Below are 17675 nucleotides of genomic sequence, written 5' to 3'. Positions count from 1 at the left end.
AGGAAAGGTGAGGTATGAAAATGCCCAAAATTCACATCAATAATGCAAGTTTTAAAAAACTTCCTTTCAAAATGTTTTAAAAATAGCAACATTCTCATTCCTGACCTTGCACTACCACTGCTTATAGCCCCCAAGATGTTTTTTGCTCATTTTATCTACCACATAACTGACTTATCTATATTATTTATCTACCATTTGACTGATTCTAAGATAAATTTTCCCCATATTTTAACATCTCTGAAATCAGTGTGTGTCTTCCAATTCATGGCATGTCGTAGTTGAACTGGCAGTGTTGTTTCGGGCGGTACATAAAAACAATGCATTTGGTGGAGTTTTAGAGTCAGTGAAATATGGTAGTTCAGCCTGATCTCTACTCAGCTTCACCTTCATCTCCAGTAATGACCATGTAATTCTTCCTAGTCTATGTTTTTAACTTGAGGTATGAATCACATAAAGCACACGACTCTTAAATGTATAGTCTGATGAGTTTCTATAAGTGTAACTGCCACATAGATCAAGATACTGAAGGACATTACCAGAACCCCAGAGGCCTCCCTCACCCACCTTCCAAGTCTCTGTCGCCTCCCCAAACTCTGACTTCCACCACTCAAGCTTGGTTTTGCCTGTTTTTTGCATCTCATATAAATACTGAATGTACTCATTAGCGTCTGGCTTCTTTTGTTCAACATTACGTCAGTGAAATTCATCATTTCGTTGCATGCAGCAATAGCTTTTTTCATTTCTGTGAAGTATTCCACTGTATGAATATACCCCCGTTTACTCACTCATTCTACTGTTGCCGGATATTTGGGTTGTTTACAATGTTTTGTGTAAATAATGCTGCTATGAACATTCCTGTGTTTTTTGGCTGCATTTCTGTTGCATATATACCCAAGGTAGAACTGTTAAATCAGGCATGCATAATGTTCAGCCTTAGCACTCTGGAATAATGCTGAACACCACTGCAAGGTAGCTGTACCATTTTATACACCTTCCAGTAGTAAATGAGAGTTTCAGATGGTCCTAATACCAAATGTTGGCAAGGACTATCAATTTTCTTTTCCTTAAAGACATTTCTGTGGGTATGGGGGTATTATCTCACTGTGGCTTTAATGTATAATTCTGTGATGCCAGATGACACTGTTCACCTTTTCTGTGCTTACTGGCCATTTGGACGTCATCTTTTGTGACCACATGGGTGATCACCTGACATTATTTTAAGTGCGGGAGTCTGAAGTTAATGCTGTTTCTGGTACTATTTACTTCCCATCACTAGAAGCCTCCTCCTGTCTCCCTCTGTCACTATTTCTTCATATGAATTTCTTGGGCATCTCGGGTCCACCAAGGACCTCCTTGCCTTTCAGCAAAGAAGCAGAGCCACCTATGGAACCTGTTAAGTAACACAAATATGACACCGTTTGGAATGGCAGCTAGACATCACCTGTTGCTGGGGTGGTGGCTGGAGTTGTGAGATTAAAGAATCCATCATATCTCCTCCAATGGGAGAAGGGGGATTATCATCCTCATTTACAGACCTTCTTCGAGCATCCTGATTGCTGTCAACAAACATATTCAGGAATGTCTATGGATATAAACAGGTAAAATTTAGATTATTTTACCTAACTTTAGTAAGATATTCTTAATCACTGAGAATGTGTTAACAGAAACAAACATATTATGTCCATTATCTGAAATATAAGTTTGACACGTGGCCACTATTGTTAGGCCAACCTAGAAGAGAGAGTGATCAATTTGAAGAAAGGGGGAAAATTGAGGAAAAGTTAAACACAACAATAAAAATAACATCTAAGTTAAAATGTTATTATGTGAGCAAAAAGTTGAAGAAAGAAGTTCACCCTGGCCAAAATATTTTCTTATTAATTTCTGAATCAAAAACGTGGAAAAGAATAAAAAGTTGTATGGTAGGCATATAAGTAACTTCAATGACTCGGAAAACTTCCTATTTAGTGAGAGTTCTCACTTTTTAAGCCAGAAAATATGAAAGAGGAAAGCTGAATAAAGAAACTAAGCCACCTTTTCCCTTTTTATTTTATGTGACTTAATCTTAAACGTCAAGAGTGGGACAGTCTTGTTTTATAGGTTATGTCATCTAAAATTAAGCAAGGCTACCAGAATTTGTGTCTCAAGAACAGATTCTTTTTTTTTTTTTTTTTGCGATACGCGGGCCTCTCACCACTGCGGCCTCTCCCGTTGCAGAGCACGGGCTCCGGACGTGCAGGCCCAGCGGCCATGGCTCACGGGCCCAGCCGCTTCGCGGCATGTGGGATCCTCCTGGACCGGGGCACGAACCCGTGTCCCCTGAACGGGCAGGCGGACTCTCAACCACTGCGCCACCAGGGAAGCCCCTCTTTTCTTTTTAATGTAAATTTCATTTATTTATTTATTTATTTTTGGCTGTGTCGGGTCTTTGTTGCTGCGTGCAGGCTTTCTCTAGTTGCGGTGAGTGGGGACTACTCTTCGTTGCGGTGCGCGGGCTTCTCATCGCGGTGGCTTCTCTTGTTGTGGAGCACGGGCTCTAGGTGCACAGGCTTCAGTAGTTGTGGCACGTGGGCTCAGTAGTTGTGGGTCGCGGGCTTTAGAGTGCAGGCTCATTAGTTGTGGCGCATGGGCTTAGCTGCTCCACGGCATGTGGGATCTTCCTGGACCAGGGCTCGGACCCGTGTCCCCTGCATTGGCAGGCGGATTCTTAACCAATGCACCACCAGGGAAGTCCCAGATTCTCTTTAATATGCTCCACCTTCCCAATCTTCAAAAATATAGATTACAAGCTTATCAGAATTACTGAAAAGCTTTTAAAGGTACAAAGTCTGATTTCTAATTAAAGATAATAGATTATTCACAACACACATTTCATCTTCTCTCAACACCCCACTGAAGCTCCTAAAAAAATTTTTTTAAGCAGTAAGTCACCAAGACAAAAAGAATGGGATAAGAGAGAAATAGCAATAAATTCTAGGAGGTTGCAGAGCAGATGGTTGAGTGGTAACTGAACTATCTGATGTGAGGAAGTTTCTTCTTAAGCAAGCAGTGGGGAAAGCCAAGAAGCAAAGCTATTTCCATCCAGATCTCCAAGATACACAGGAACTGGCAGCATCAGATACCCCTGGAAATGGAAATGAAACAGACTAAGAGCAGAGGACTGGGTGAAACGTCTTAAAGACAGTAGTGAAACCCTCCAGAGCCTCTGGCACTCCCACTGAGTTAGGCTGACCTTTACCACCCAGGTGGAAGGTCTCTGATTGGGGGCAGGGGGGGACCTCTAGGATCAATTGACAGCAGGGGTACCATACTAAAAATAGAGATTAAAGTTTACATACTGAATGCTGAGAATACTAGTTTCCTTCTCTTATTTGACTTGCCAAATATTGGGAGCCAGATGCACAACGGCTATGCAGAGTCTTGATACTCTTCTCTTGGTACTCACACTGGCCCAACAAAAAGACCTGAAGCTACTGACATTGGGAGTTACCCAATGAAATGGCCCAAGCAGATCATCCTGCAGTGAAGATTACAGTCAGCAAGTGTCACCTTTAAATAAAAGCACAGAGTTAAGAATCACTTAATATTTGAAAACTACTAATATGAAAGAGATGAAAACAAAAAAACGTGGATGAAATGGAGATTATGTAGGAAGAGGTAAGAGAAGATAATGCAGCCATATAGAACAGGACGTCATAAAATGAACTTTCAGAATCAAAAAGAGCTCTCGGAATTTTTTTAAAAGATGGCAAAAAAAAAATTCTTGATGGAAATGAAAAATAGAAGGATTGGAAAAAAAAAAAGGAAATCTCCCAGAAACAAAGAGATAAAAAACAGGAAAGATAAGAAAATTAGAGGATAAGTCCAGGATGCCCAACTTCAGAATAGCAGGGGTAGCAGAAAGAGCTAACAGTGAACACAAAGGAAAAGACTCGAGGAAGAGCACAAGGAAATTCCCCACAACAAAAGGATGTAAGTTTCCAGACTGAAAGAGTCCACTTAGTCACATAAGGTTCAAGAACTGGAACAGGATGAAATGTCTCAATGGTCACAACAGAAGCTAGGGCACAATGGAGCAATGTCTTCAAAATTCTTCCAGAAAATGACTGCAACCTAGAATTCTACACCTAGCCGCTCTCTCAACTAGATGACGCTAAACTAAAGATGCTTTCCGACATACAAGGTCTCAAATTAACCTCCCATGTATCTTCTCCCAGGGAGCTACATAGAAAGTATTCCACCAGAACAATGAAGTAAACCAAGAACGAGACGTGGGGTCCAAGCCACAGGGCACGCAACACAGGAGAGAAGTGAAGGAATCTCCTGCTTCACCACCCTTCCGCAGATTCCTAAATCAAAACTGGGCAAAAGGTCTGGAGTGCTACCATTCCAGACTGGAGTTCAGAGGACTGTGGAAGAGATGTCTTCAAGATGAAACTGGTAAGGTATCTGATTTGTGAACGTACTGAGGGGAGAGTTACATACATGGGAGACTTTAAGGTTGAGTTAGTGATAAGTACAGAGAGAGCTAAGAAACAAAAAAGTTAATTAATAGTTCCCAGGAAAATAAATGCTGAGCAAGAAAGGAAAAGTAATCATAGTAAGCTTGGTAGAATAGTGTTAAATACTCATAATAATGTGAACACTGAAAAATTACCTAACCATATCACAAGGTTGGAGGAAAGAAAGAAGATGAATCGGTACTGGGAGCAGCCTGAAAAGGGGAAGGGGCATATAAGAAAGAACTAAAAAAGAATTAAATCCTCATCTCCCATTACGAGAGTCAGATAACGCCCTCAACTAAGAAGTCAGCAAAGAGCAATGAAAGCATGCTATTTAGAGGTAAGGATGTAAATACCAAGAGAATGAGCTATACTGTATAAGAGTGGAAAACAGAGTAGGAAACTGGCAAGACTGGGACTAATTTTCAAAACAGGCCATTTGGAACTATTTGACTCTAAACTATAAGAACATACAACTGAGCTGTCATACCAAAATCTCCAGGGGTTGTGGCCCAAGACCTTACATTTTAAAAAAAGTATCACAGCTGAACTGATGAACAAAGCTTTTCAATATTCACTGATAAAGACTACTTTTAAAGTTCCTTGAAGCTCCAAAGAGCAAATAGGACTCTCTTTAGTATCTTCACTCATTACATGGTAAGGAAATAAAAGGAAGGACATCTTATCATTTCATATACCTAGGCACAGCACCTTACCAGAAGTTCTAGCTCCTTCAGAATGAAGTTGCAGAGATGATGAATTAACATGGCTACTCATTAAATTTAAACAGGAATTTGTTGCTTTTCCTCCCCATTATTTCCCCCTCGAAGGAACTGTTTTAGAGATCACATTTATGTTTACTAATGCTGTAAACACTGAAGTCCATTACCTTGAGTCCTGGTGCAGGATAAAAACCTTCAACTAACTTGCTATTATCAAAAAGACTATAGGCCCCATCGCGTATTGCCACAACGCCTCGACTCCGGCAGTATATATCAATGCAATACATGTTCCTGAAGGCCAGTCTGATGTGGGTGGACGACTGCGGCAGGATGGAGAAGCACTGGTAGGCAGTGTTGGTTCTCTGGGTCAAGCCCAACATCGGCACAGTGGGCAGTTTGTTGATGGCATTCAATGGAGCCTGAGTATCAAACAGTACCTACAAGGAACAAATGCAGTGAGAGCAGCCAGTTTCTGCTAAAACCTCAGAATTTTCAACGTAAAATCGTCACAAATGAGACAATGTCCTTCTGGCACATTCCATACAAACTTTCGTCGTTAAAGACAAGTTAAGTCCACATGATTTTTTTTTTTTAGTTAAGGGTACTTTAATTAATTAATTTATTTATTTTTGGCTGTGTTGGGTCTTCGTTTCTGTGCAAGGGCTTTCTCTAGTTGTGGCAAGCGGGGGCCACTCTTCATCGCAGTATGTGGGCCTCTCACTGTCGTGGCCTCTCTTGTTGCAGAGCACAGGCTCCAGATGCGCAGGCTCAGTAGTTGTGGCTCACGGGCCCAGTTGCTCCGCGGCATGTGGGATCCTCCCAGACCAGGGCTCGAACCCACGTCCCCTGCATTAGCAGGCAGATTCTCAACCACTGCGCCACCAGGGAAGCCCCCAAGTCCACATGATTTTTTGAGGAGTTTTACACGAGACACTAACACTGAGTCTTATTTTTAAATAGAAAATGAACTTAATTACCTGTAATAACTGAACCACATTTGGTGTTTTGTTGAACATTTCTTGAAGCTGATGGAGAATGGTATTGTGACAGTTACTGCATCCCGAGTTTGGACCAACAGTTCCCAAAGAAATGTGAAATTTCTGATGTATGGAATTCCACTGGATACTAATCTAAATCAAAGAGATTACATGTTTCAGAAACCGAGAAAGGAACGGAGTCAATCAGAAGAAAAAATAATGTTTAAACAGTAAGGCAAAATGCCAAAGATCTAAATGAGGTCTTTTTTGGAAGCAACTCATGAGACCCTGTAAACTGCAGATGTGCTGTCCCTATGGACATTCACTGAGTATGTGTGTGTTAGACAGCCCACTTCTACTAAATAAAACAGAAAGAGAAGGTGCTAAAGAAAAAATTTTGATTAAACTTTATTTGAAAATTGTCATTGTTTCTTATTTTTCCATTTTCTCTTGAACGGAATAAGAGTCACCCCCTAGGTGAGTACCGTATTAAAGGGAAAAGGAAGCCAGCCCCAACAGATGCCACCTTCGGTTAACAGATTTTAAAACACTCAAGTAATTTCTGATATGACTTTATGTGGAAGAGTCCAGAAAGAAGCTAGCTGGCTGAATTTATATACTAAATTTCTAGGACTTTACATATGGGGCGGGGAAAAAAATAAGAAACTACAGATTATGGGGAATACCTTCAAGATTAATACAGGATCAGATAATGTTAACAACCATGTGACTAAAAGCACAGACATACCACACTGTTCAAGACCATTCATATATAATCTTCATTATAGTAATCACGCTGCTAAGCAGATTTGAAATCAGTGAAGAAAAAAAAACCCATAAATACCAAAAGTATATTACCTTGCCCAAAACTCTTCAAGAATACATACTCCAAAGAGGGTATAGTTTTTGTTTTCAATTTTAAAGAGTTAAGCATTATAGTATATTTTTTATCAACAAAGTATTTAAAATTTACCATTTTATCCCTAATTTTTACTTGAACCCTCAATTATTTCAAGAAAGTTTTCATAATTTTTGAATTCTTGAGTTTTTAAAGATATATGAGAGGAACTTTAGTTTTTTTGGGTTTTTTTGTGCACCCCACCCCCCCACCCCGCCAAGCGGACACCCTGAGACCCCTGGAAACCCCTCTGACCTCCACTCACCGTTGCCAAAACGCCCCAATCCCCACAAACGGAGTGTTTAACCCGTCCAGGGAACCCCCTCGCCTACGCTTCGCACTCAGGCAATCCCCACCCCATCTGAAGAGGTGGAGCCCCTCCTGGGGATTCCACCCCAAGTCCCCCACAGGAGTCATCTCCACCAGCCAGGCGGCTTCTCCGCCTCCTCCTCGCAGCCGCCGCCGTCGCCGGGAACCCCCACAGCTCCTCCCGCTCCCGCCCCCGCCACCCCATCCCCGAGGAACTTTAGTTTTAATTAATTCATAGACTTACTGAACTTCCCTTGGTGGTTCCATAACACAAGATAAGTTTTCGGTAATTATAAACACGAACTTCTGAGAAAATGTTTAGATGAGTGGGTATGTCTAAACAGAAAGAAAACGAAAAAGTTTAAGATTATACATACGAAATTTTAAAATATATATTTGAAAAAGACGGCATCTTGGCAATAGTATATGCCTAGATAGAAAGGTCTCTGTATATATAACTTAGTTTAAAAAAAAAAAAAAGAAAGGAGAAAAGATAGTAACAGCATAAATAGGTAGTAGGGCTTCCCTGGTGGCGCAACAGTTAAGAATCCGCCTGCCAATGTAGGGAACACGGGTTCGAGCCCTGGTCTGGGAAGATCCCACATGCCGCGGAGCCACTAAGCCCCTGCGTCACAACTACTGAGCCTGCGCTCTAGAGCCTGCGAGCCACAACTACTGAGCCTGCATGCCTAGAGCCCGTGCTCCACAACAAGAGAAGCCACCGCAATGAGGAGCCCGCGCACCGCAACGAAGAGTAGCCCCCACTCGCCGCACCTAGAGAAAGCCCACGCGCAGCAATGAAGACCCAATGCAGCCAAAAATAAATGTAAAAAAAGAAAAAGAAAAATTTCAAAAGAAAAAAAAAGCTGAAAGTATTTCTAATAGTTTACTTAGTTGGTTGACAATAGTAATAAGAAGAAATAAATAAATAGGTAGTAGGCTTCAATTTCCATTTCGACAAAAGGGGGCCAGGGCAGGGGCAGAGATGTACTGAAGCAGTACAGCATAGTGGTTTATGGGTTCCAATTCCAACTCTGCCCTTTGCTAGCTACGTGAACTTCAGCAAGTTTCTTAAGTCTCTGTGACTTGTTTTCTTCATTTGTGAAATGAGGGATGATAAATTACCTCATAGGGTGACTGTGAGGAGTGAATGAGTTAATACAAGCGTTTATTACATTGTGTGGCACACAGTAAACTCTCAATAAGCACTATTATTATAATCTGGTATACCTGTGTGTTAAAATTTCTCAATATATACGAATCATCACAGTGGCTGTCTCTCGGGGATAGACTGACGATTTTTTTTTTTTTTTTTTTTTACAACGTGCATGTTTCACTTCCTCAGTTAAAAAAGGCGGTGGCGGATGCTTCCCCCCCTCCCTCCGCACCAAAGGAAGATTATCACTTGTACCTGGTAGAGAACGTGCAAATTCCAACACACACTCATATAATCGTGCAATGCTATTCCAATCATTAAGGAACATTTCAACCACTTTTCTACCACCAACAGGTTCAGACAACAGGTTTTCATATGTCAGATAAACATGCCGGGATGGTCCTACAGATTAAAAGAAAAGATTAATAATCATAAATACAAAAAACAACCCAGAAATATGCAAAGACAAAGTGTGTGAAGCATCTCACCTTGCTCCCTGGTAGAGGTGCCATTAAGTGGACAATTTGCAAACACTAACTCTGCCACCCAGGTGCGGTTATTTCTACCTTGTAATCGGAAAGTGCAATCAAGAAGAGAGCGGTCCAGAGCCTTTTGCGTTTCCTCATTTACACCCTTACAGGGAGGAATTCTGGTGATGAAAGACAGCATATGAAGTGTACTTCGTATCACAGAAAGACAAAAGCACAATCTACACAATGACAGGCAGGGTAGCATATTAGAGCTTTGGTTCAAAGTCCACTACTAGGCAGCTTCTGCAAGAGAAGGAAACAATTCACAGCAGTTAATAGCATTTAACCCACTTCCATTCATATCAATATGGATTAGGACTCTCATTTTAACAGTGATGCTCGCCTTCATCCTTAATCTTGTTATTAGAAAAGACCACAATTTCTCAGAAAATCAAAGATACTGGCTTTCTATGAAATCTACCTAGAACATCCTCAAGGAAAAGCTAAGGAGAACAAAGTATTTTTAAGACCACTCTTTGAAGTCAGGATGACACAGCGAAAAGAACAAGGGCTTTGGAGTAAGGGACCTGCATTCTAATTCTGACTCAGCCACATTCAACCTCTCTGAATTGCAGTTTCGCAACTATAAGATGGAGATAAATAACTACCTTATGGGTCTCTGATTTTAAAACATGACAAAACATATATATAAAGTACTTATGGTGGCTGATACAGCAGGTATTCATATATGTTAGTTTCTCCTTGCAGTAAAACCAAGTCTTGCTCACTGACTGCCATGACAAAATTTCAGGTTCGTTATCTCCCCCCACCTTCTCCGCTCCTCCTCTGTAGAGGTAACTCACTGTGATGGGGCTACACATGTATCAACTCATTTAACATACATACTGTCACTTATATATACCACATATACAAGAGGAATGTATTAGCTTCGGTGTCTTAAAATACCCATCTCTTGCAACTTTATGAACTATCTTATTTGTCATAAAACATGATGAGGTAATATATTTTGGCTGTTTTTTTCAGTAATGGATGAAATAATGAGATAATAATTAATTACACGTTATCCTTTAACTCACAGGGAAGGTGAGTTAATTATCAGACTTGGTATAATAATTATCAAAATCAGCAAAAACCAACAAATATAACTAGAAATACGGAATTTTGGTTCAGGCCTCTCATTCAGAAATAACACCTAGACCAGGCTTTCTCAGGGTCGGCAATATTGACATCCTGGGCTGCAGAATTCTTTGCTGTGGAGGGCTATCCTGTGCAGGTTATCCTACCCTGGCCTCTACCTACCAGCTGCCAGTAGCACCTCCCACCCCTTCTTCTCAGTTAATGAGAACCAAAAATATCTCCAAACATTGCTCAGTGTTCCCTGGCAGGGAACACTGCCCTGATGTTGAGAACCACTGACCTAGAATAAACAATTTAAGAGAGAAAAAAGAGACAGAGATTGTATATGGTAAAAAATAAAATCTGTAGGGGGAAAGAAAGCTATCCAGGTTGCATAAAAATAGAATTAATGTACTGAAATTTTCTCAGTAAATTAAAAATTCCACCACAGCTTGTTTTAAATGTACACGTTTGGGCTTCCCTGGTGGCGCAGTGGTTGAGAGTCCGCCTGCTGATGCATGGGACACGGGTTCGTGCCCCGGTCCGGGAAGATCCCACATGCCGCGGAGCGGCTGGGCCCGTGAGCCATGGCCGCTGAGCCTGCGCGTCTGGAGCCTGTGCTCCGCAACGGGAGAGGCCACAACAGTGAGAGGCCCGCGTACCGCAAAAAAAAAAAAAAAAAAAGTACAGGTTTTAAAGTTTTTTCAAAAGTTAATATTTCATACTACATACTTGTTATCACTCACTACCAAGAAGATTCTGTCCAACATTATTTGGGGTAGTTATTATAGAAATCGCATACACTGCACATATGCTTCGAACTTCGGGTATACTGAGGACTTTTGCCTGCCCTTACCCCTCAAAATGTACCTCTAAGCCACAGTAGTTATAAAGCAGCCAATTCAGATAGATTTTTTAAATCCTGATTTTGAAAATATAAATGCAGTACATTATCCTTCTTTCACATAAAATAGGTATTTCATGAAATCCATCTGGTTAGAAAATGAACACATAGAAGTCAGCATGTTTGGAAGTAAGAATTAAGTAAGACTCCTTCCAATTTATGTTCTCAGGGACAACACGACCCTGAAAATGCATTCTATGTCACTTTCTTAATCTGTGATACCGATATAATTGGCTTTATTTCGAGGAACCTGCAAAATATCTACTTGCTTTTAAGGTTATACATGTAACAGAGAGAAATAACAATAACTTTAATCCTCCCTGCATGATCATGTGAGGTGGAAAGAAAAAAAAAAAACAGGTTCCCCCAAAAGGAAACCTGACAAAATCATTACAAACACAAAATACTATTATTCAATATATTTGCCAAAAATTAAGAACCGAGGAAGATGTTCCCCGGACAATGGATTTAACATATCTGAAAATTTCTATCATTTCAAAAAAGTTTTTTGATCTAAACAGCTACTCCTGACCGATTTTTCTCCTGTAATTCTGAATACTGAACAAATTTAGAAAAGTAAGCTCTGGTCTTCTAGGGCAGATGTGTATCAGCACTGCTCCTTCTCCGCCATCACGTGCTGCGTGTCAGTTTCGTTCTGAGGGATTTTACAAACATCAGTAACCACGTTATGTCCCCACAGTGCAAACGTGGGGAGGAAGATCACTGAAAGTGCTAGTAAAAGCAGCACAACTGCACCTACAAGGAAAGTGGGGTGGATTTTATATAGATTGCACGTGCATATGCAGGACTCAGTCGCATAACTGACAAGCCGAGTCACACAACTTGCAAAAAAGAGCTGGGCCTGTGCATTACTTGCATAAGCTACCAGAGGCAAACGAATCACGAGATGAAAAAACCTTGTGGGCGTGGCTGGAGGACCAGCACCACTGCCCATTACTGTAATGTTAGTTCAGGAGAGGGTGGAAAGTTTGCTTAAGAGCTCAAAACAAGGCACTGCGAGCATGCTGCTCTCGAGACTGTGTCATCTGAGCGGTGGGATCAAGGCTCTTGAGTTTGCACAAGGCAACAGGCCCATGAACCAGAGCAGTCTAAGGTGTTTACCATATTTTCAGAGATACAGCAAGAAGGCCTACTCAACAGATTTTCAAGGAGATAAGCTGAACAAGAACAGAACATATTTTTTAGCAAAGAGGAGAAAACTATGCTCAATTTTAAAGCTTTGAAGTCATACTCCCATTTAATATGAATATACCTAGGACTAAATGCTTAAAAGAAGAGTTTCTGAAGATTAAATGAATTGGAGCAATTACTTACTAATTATAATTAGATCTACCCCAGATTTTAATTTAATAAAATCATATTTAGACATTTATTATTTTTTCCTTCCCCCGATAACGGACAGCTTGTACCAAACAGATCTCTTTATCCATTCCTATATATTTTCCTTTTAAGTTTTAAATAAAGGAAACAATAGCCAGGATATAGTAAAGACTTTCTCAAAAATTATTGTAAAATGAAGATTAAAAAATATGAAGTGCTTCCTCTCCACGTAAGGACTATAATGAATTCTCTTGAGTTCAAGAATAAAGGGGACTGAAATGTCTTTTGTAAAAATGCCGAGAGCAAGATATTTTAAGATTCTTGCAAAACATGAAAAATATAACTAAGAGACTAGAACACAAATGTTATCATCTATTAATCTACAGTTGTCAAAAAGAGTAAAAAGAAAAAAACCCTATACTTTAGGCAGAAGTAATATAAAACCAAAGGCAAATTAATTAAAAGTTTTACATTTTCCTTTTGATGTCTATTCTAAGACCAGCTCTCTCCCCAGAAAGCTTTTTGTGGAGATGGCATTAAGGTAACCAGGCAGGGCAGCTATTCTAGTTCAACTCTTTATCTAACGTGAGCACCATGACACATGGGTGGAGTGCACGCTATCTGCGAGTCCTTCCCACCTTCCACAGGGCAAATTGATTCCCAAGTAACAAAAATTAAAGCCCCGCTGGCTCAAATTGCAGAGCCGCCATGTCTTGGCAGACAGGAATTCAATAAATAAAAATTGCTTCTATGATTTATATTATTAAGCAACGTCTAATAAACAATACAAATGTCCAAAAAAGAAAACTGCTTTGTGCACCAAAAAGGGTGATCTCTTAAGTGGCATTCTAGCTTTGCAAGTCCATCCTGGTCACCTTATAAATCACACACGCTGCCTTAGTTTTCCCTCTAAGCATCCTTTGGCCCCCTTGTCCTCTACCCGTTTAGAACCAAGCCCTCTGCCCATCTCCCCCTGCGTGCTCTTTCCTGGTGATGTAAGTTACTATCCCAGCTCAATTACTTTCACCTTGGTACCGACTCAGTTACTTCTCCTGCCCAGACCAGTCACCTGGGCTTGAGACACAACCCTGCCTGCCCAAAGGGATGTCTAGGCACCTCAAACTTAGCAAAGCCCCTTCAAACTCACATCTTCGGTCCCGTCTTGGAAAACATCACTGTCATCCATCATTTGCCCAAGATAAAACTAAGAGTTAACTTTGCCACCTTCTCCTCTTTCTCACCTTCGACATCAATCTAATCACCAACCCCTTAAGATTTCGTCCCCTAAGTCCTTATGGAACTTTCTCTGGTCCAAGCTACTAAGAACTCTGGTGTGAACCATTTCAGCAACTAGTTTTGCTACTTCAGTCTTGTTCCCCTATCAGAGTGAGCTTTCAAAAACACCTATCTAATGATGTCAGTTTCTGCTTAAAATCATCTGATGGCTTCTTACTGCCATTGTGGTAAAGTCTAAATTCCTTAAGGACACTTACAAAGACCCTACAGGATCTGACCCCTTCCTGCTCACGTCTCTAGGTTCATCTCTCCTAACTCCTGCCACGCCCAACTTCCTTCAGTTCCAGGATGCCGAGCTTTCCCTTCCCTCTAAGCCTTCATTTTCGCAGTTATTCCTTCTGGTTAGGGGTGCCCACTCCCATTCTAGCTCCCTTTCCTCTGGCTAATTCTCACCTCTCCTTCAGTCTACGTACAACTGGTACTTCCTCAGGGATACCCTTCCTGACTTCTGAACTGGCCCAGATCCCCCTGCTATGTGAACCCACAGCATCCTGAAGGGCCCTTTCAGAATTCAAGGCTGACACATACTCACACTCAGTAAACACCTGTTGAATGAATGAAAGATAAGCCAGAGGAAAGACATCCTAAAATACCAAGTGCTGCTGGATCTCCACTTGGCAGGTGAAAGAGAACGCTCCCCCAGACCGTAGTAATTCCATGCAGAAATCTGTGACATCCGCGGGTTCTGAACTCGGCTTTATGCTGACTCATGGAAGGAGAGGGGCAGCACTGGCAGTGTGGCTGCAGTGTGTGGCACCAAGTCAGACACGTGACAGGGACTTACTTCAATAAGCGAATCGCATGACTGAAGCCATCACCTTCCATTTGCACTCCTTTATGTGGAATCTCCAGATTGGACAGCTGAAAACAGAAAAGCACAGTTATGTCAGACCACCAATTTGACAAAGGAAACTACCTTTTCTAAGCACTACTGTCTCTATTCTCGTGGCGTCTGTACTAGAGTCACTCTGTCCCAAACTGACAACGTATTAGGCATGAGCATTGTGCCCCATCATCCGATTTCCTGGGAAACCAAATAAGACTGGTTTTCTTGTGTGATTCAATTATGTTTGTTTGAAAACAAAGTTCGAGTCATAGCCACATCTCATTTTTAACCACAAACAATATTTTTCCGTTTATCACTTTTCTGGAATACATTTTTATTTTTAACAACTATTTCCTCCGTGAAACCCAAGAAGAAAAGATTTCCACTTTATGCATTTACCCAGTGAGATATCATTCCCAATTGGAGGACTCAGTAAATGAGTTAAAAAGGTAAATGCAGGGATAGTGCCTGAGACCTTATCAGTGGAACTACAGGTTATTTGGGTATGCCAGGAAGTCATCTGATCTAGCAAAGAAATGCCTGCCTTCAGCACATATTCCCAGGCCTTCTCTGACAGAGTATTTATTTATTTATACCCACCTTGTTCCAGAAAGGATTTAAAGCAGCCCTAAGCATTTCACTGAGCCCTGCTCTTTGGGCCTGGGAAGAGCAGAGGTTTAGGAAAATAGCTGCTGACCAAATAGGCAGGAGGGGTCCAGATTCAAAAGGAAGCAAAGTGTGGGAGGGCTTCTCTTCTATGGATCAGAAATATAAACATTCCTGGTAAGACTAGATTTAGTTATTCACATCTCAATATAAATTACTTTAAGCAGAAAATGTGCTTGCTTTTACCTTTAACATATCTTTTTCATTGAGAGAAGAAAAAGTTACGTTTTTAAGAGCTTGACTGAGTTCAGTAGACTACTACAGAATGTTACATGGCCTATGTGTGCAACAGGTATAGGAGCACAGGGAAGGGGGACAGAGGCCATATGCCTACAGGTGTCTACAGGGACACTACGAAGACACAAGCTTTTGCAACTTCTAGCCTGTGGGTAATGGGGAAGACAGCAGACAATGAATGAGGCATTACACTGCCCCTGGGCATCATGTAGCCTCCCTTCCCACTGCAAGGGAGTAACTGAATGACATTCATGTAACCAATCCCCATGGCACGATGAAAAAGCCCAACAACACAGTTAAGTAGATACAAGCACGGACACCGCACAGTTTTGGAGCTTTGGCCAGTTCCCAGACAAGAGGACATCCGTCAAGCTTACAGTTCTAGGAGCGGGGACGTTGTGGACATAAGTATCTACTTTAGCCTATTTCTGGGCTTGCATTTTCTGGGCTACTGCTGCTCCTCACAATTTCACACCTTATTCTCGGCCTTCAGATCCCAAAACCCTATAAAGCAGCGGTTGGCATACAACAGCTCATGGGCCAAATCCAGCCACTGCCTGTTTTGGTAAATAAAGTTTTGCTGGAACACAGCCACACTCATTTGTTTAAATATCAACTATGGCTGGCTCACACTACAACAGCAGATTTGAAAAGCTGTAATAAAAGACTATGACCCACAAAGGCTTAAAATATTTACCATCTGGCCCTTTATAGAAAAAGTCTGTTGATTCCTGCTCTAAAGAATCAAAATGTTTTCAACAAGTCTTCCCAAGACTATCATCGTCAGCCCAACTGATATAATCCACTTCCATGTTTCTAGGTCTCTTCTTCATTCCCAATAATTTACAGAGGGGAGGAGTCTTACAGAAAGTAAAACTTTAAACTAGAGGGAAATAATTAAGGTTTTGATGTATTACTTTTAAGGGCTGCCAATCCTTGGCCAAAGCCCTTTTTGGAAATACAAAAACGCAGGTTCTGTTACCTCCCTTTACTTTCATGTTTGGGGATCATGCTGGATATCACGATTGTGTACTCTTGAAAGACACTAACTCTGCATAAGTCTATTGCTTCTTCCATAGGAAAAGAGTAAAAATTTAGTTTAATATTCTTTCTGACCCGCTTCTCAGAAAGGAACCCAATTTTATTAGTAAGCAATATGGACAGCTTCACCCACTGAAAAATGAGCCACCCCTTTATCAACTACCCATCTCTAAAAGGGTAAATAATGTTCCTAAGAGGTATACAAGTAAGATGTTAATTCTCAAAAGTTGTCTTTTTTTTTTCAAACTAGAAGAATTTACTTTCCATTTCCACAAAGAACAGAAGGCCCACAATTTGGAACCAGAGAGATGAAATAATTTAAGTCATGTTTTACATGTATACCACGAGATGCTGTGATTTCAACCCCACCCCTCCCAAAATATACAAGTGATCACAACCATCTGGTTCTAATGGAATTCATGTAGCTTTAGCAAGGCATTTAAAAATTACTTAGATACCCCAAATTACCTCCAACCGAAGTCCTACAAACGGCATATTTGTATCACACATAGCGACAAAGTGAGCTAGAACTTTATTGAAGGCACACATTTCTCCTGATCGTTTGGTTTTCTTGGGTTCTACTGGACACAGATCATCAGACAACTAGAATTTAAGTAAAGAACACAAGTGGGTAAAAAAAGTACATGTGATGCAATTAGTTAAGGCAGTTGTACCACTGTAACAAAAGTCAAGGTAAACCAAAACAAATGTTAATTCATTCAACAAATATTTACTGAGCAAACATTGACCTAAACGCTAGAAATTTAGTAGTAAATATTATGTATTTAACAAGCTGTCTTTTGGAAAATGGTATATAATTATTAATTAAGAGAGAAACATTTGCAAGAATACATAGACATTTGTTACCTAAACCTTATTGCTGCTCAGTATCTTAAAAACCATACCAAATTCTTTCCCATTTAAAAATGGTTAAAGAGCACAGCAAAGTTCATACACGCAAACCCTGTGCTCATCCCTGTATGTGATCGTACCTTGCGCTTGGTGCTGCTTCTAGGCTGCTTCCCGTTTTTTGTACGATAAACTAATTCCTGGATGTTTTCCTTGAACTGCAGCAGCAGGAGGGCCATGACAGGGCTGTCTTCACGATCTGCAGCATTCACAGACATCAAGTAGTACTGGTATGACAGCTGTGTGGGTTTATTGGGAACTTCCAACATCTCCACAACCTAAAA

The 17675-nt window shown here is 40.8% G+C and overlaps 1 protein-coding gene across 1 annotated transcript in view; it reads right to left on the bottom strand.

The window, feature by feature from the left end:
* Positions 1-17675, bottom strand: part of MED14 (mediator complex subunit 14) — a 74974-nt gene that overhangs the window by 20850 nt on the left and 36449 nt on the right. The window contains exons 14-22 of the mRNA XM_060002155.2: positions 17475-17669; positions 16951-17085; positions 14497-14573; positions 9053-9213; positions 8820-8966; positions 7653-7744; positions 6202-6354; positions 5392-5661; positions 1442-1582 (exon numbers count right to left, since the gene is read on the bottom strand). Of these exons, the coding sequence (XP_059858138.1) occupies positions 1442-1582; positions 5392-5661; positions 6202-6354; positions 7653-7744; positions 8820-8966; positions 9053-9213; positions 14497-14573; positions 16951-17085; positions 17475-17669 (1371 nt within the window). The remainder of the gene's footprint in view (positions 1-1441; positions 1583-5391; positions 5662-6201; positions 6355-7652; positions 7745-8819; positions 8967-9052; positions 9214-14496; positions 14574-16950; positions 17086-17474; positions 17670-17675) is intronic.

Source organism: Delphinus delphis, chromosome X, assembly GCF_949987515.2.
Source record: "Delphinus delphis chromosome X, mDelDel1.2, whole genome shotgun sequence".
Classification (NCBI taxonomy): Eukaryota; Metazoa; Chordata; class Mammalia; order Artiodactyla; family Delphinidae; genus Delphinus; species Delphinus delphis.
Note: the sequence above shows the minus strand (reverse complement) of the source record. Positions and strands in the feature narration are given on the sequence as shown.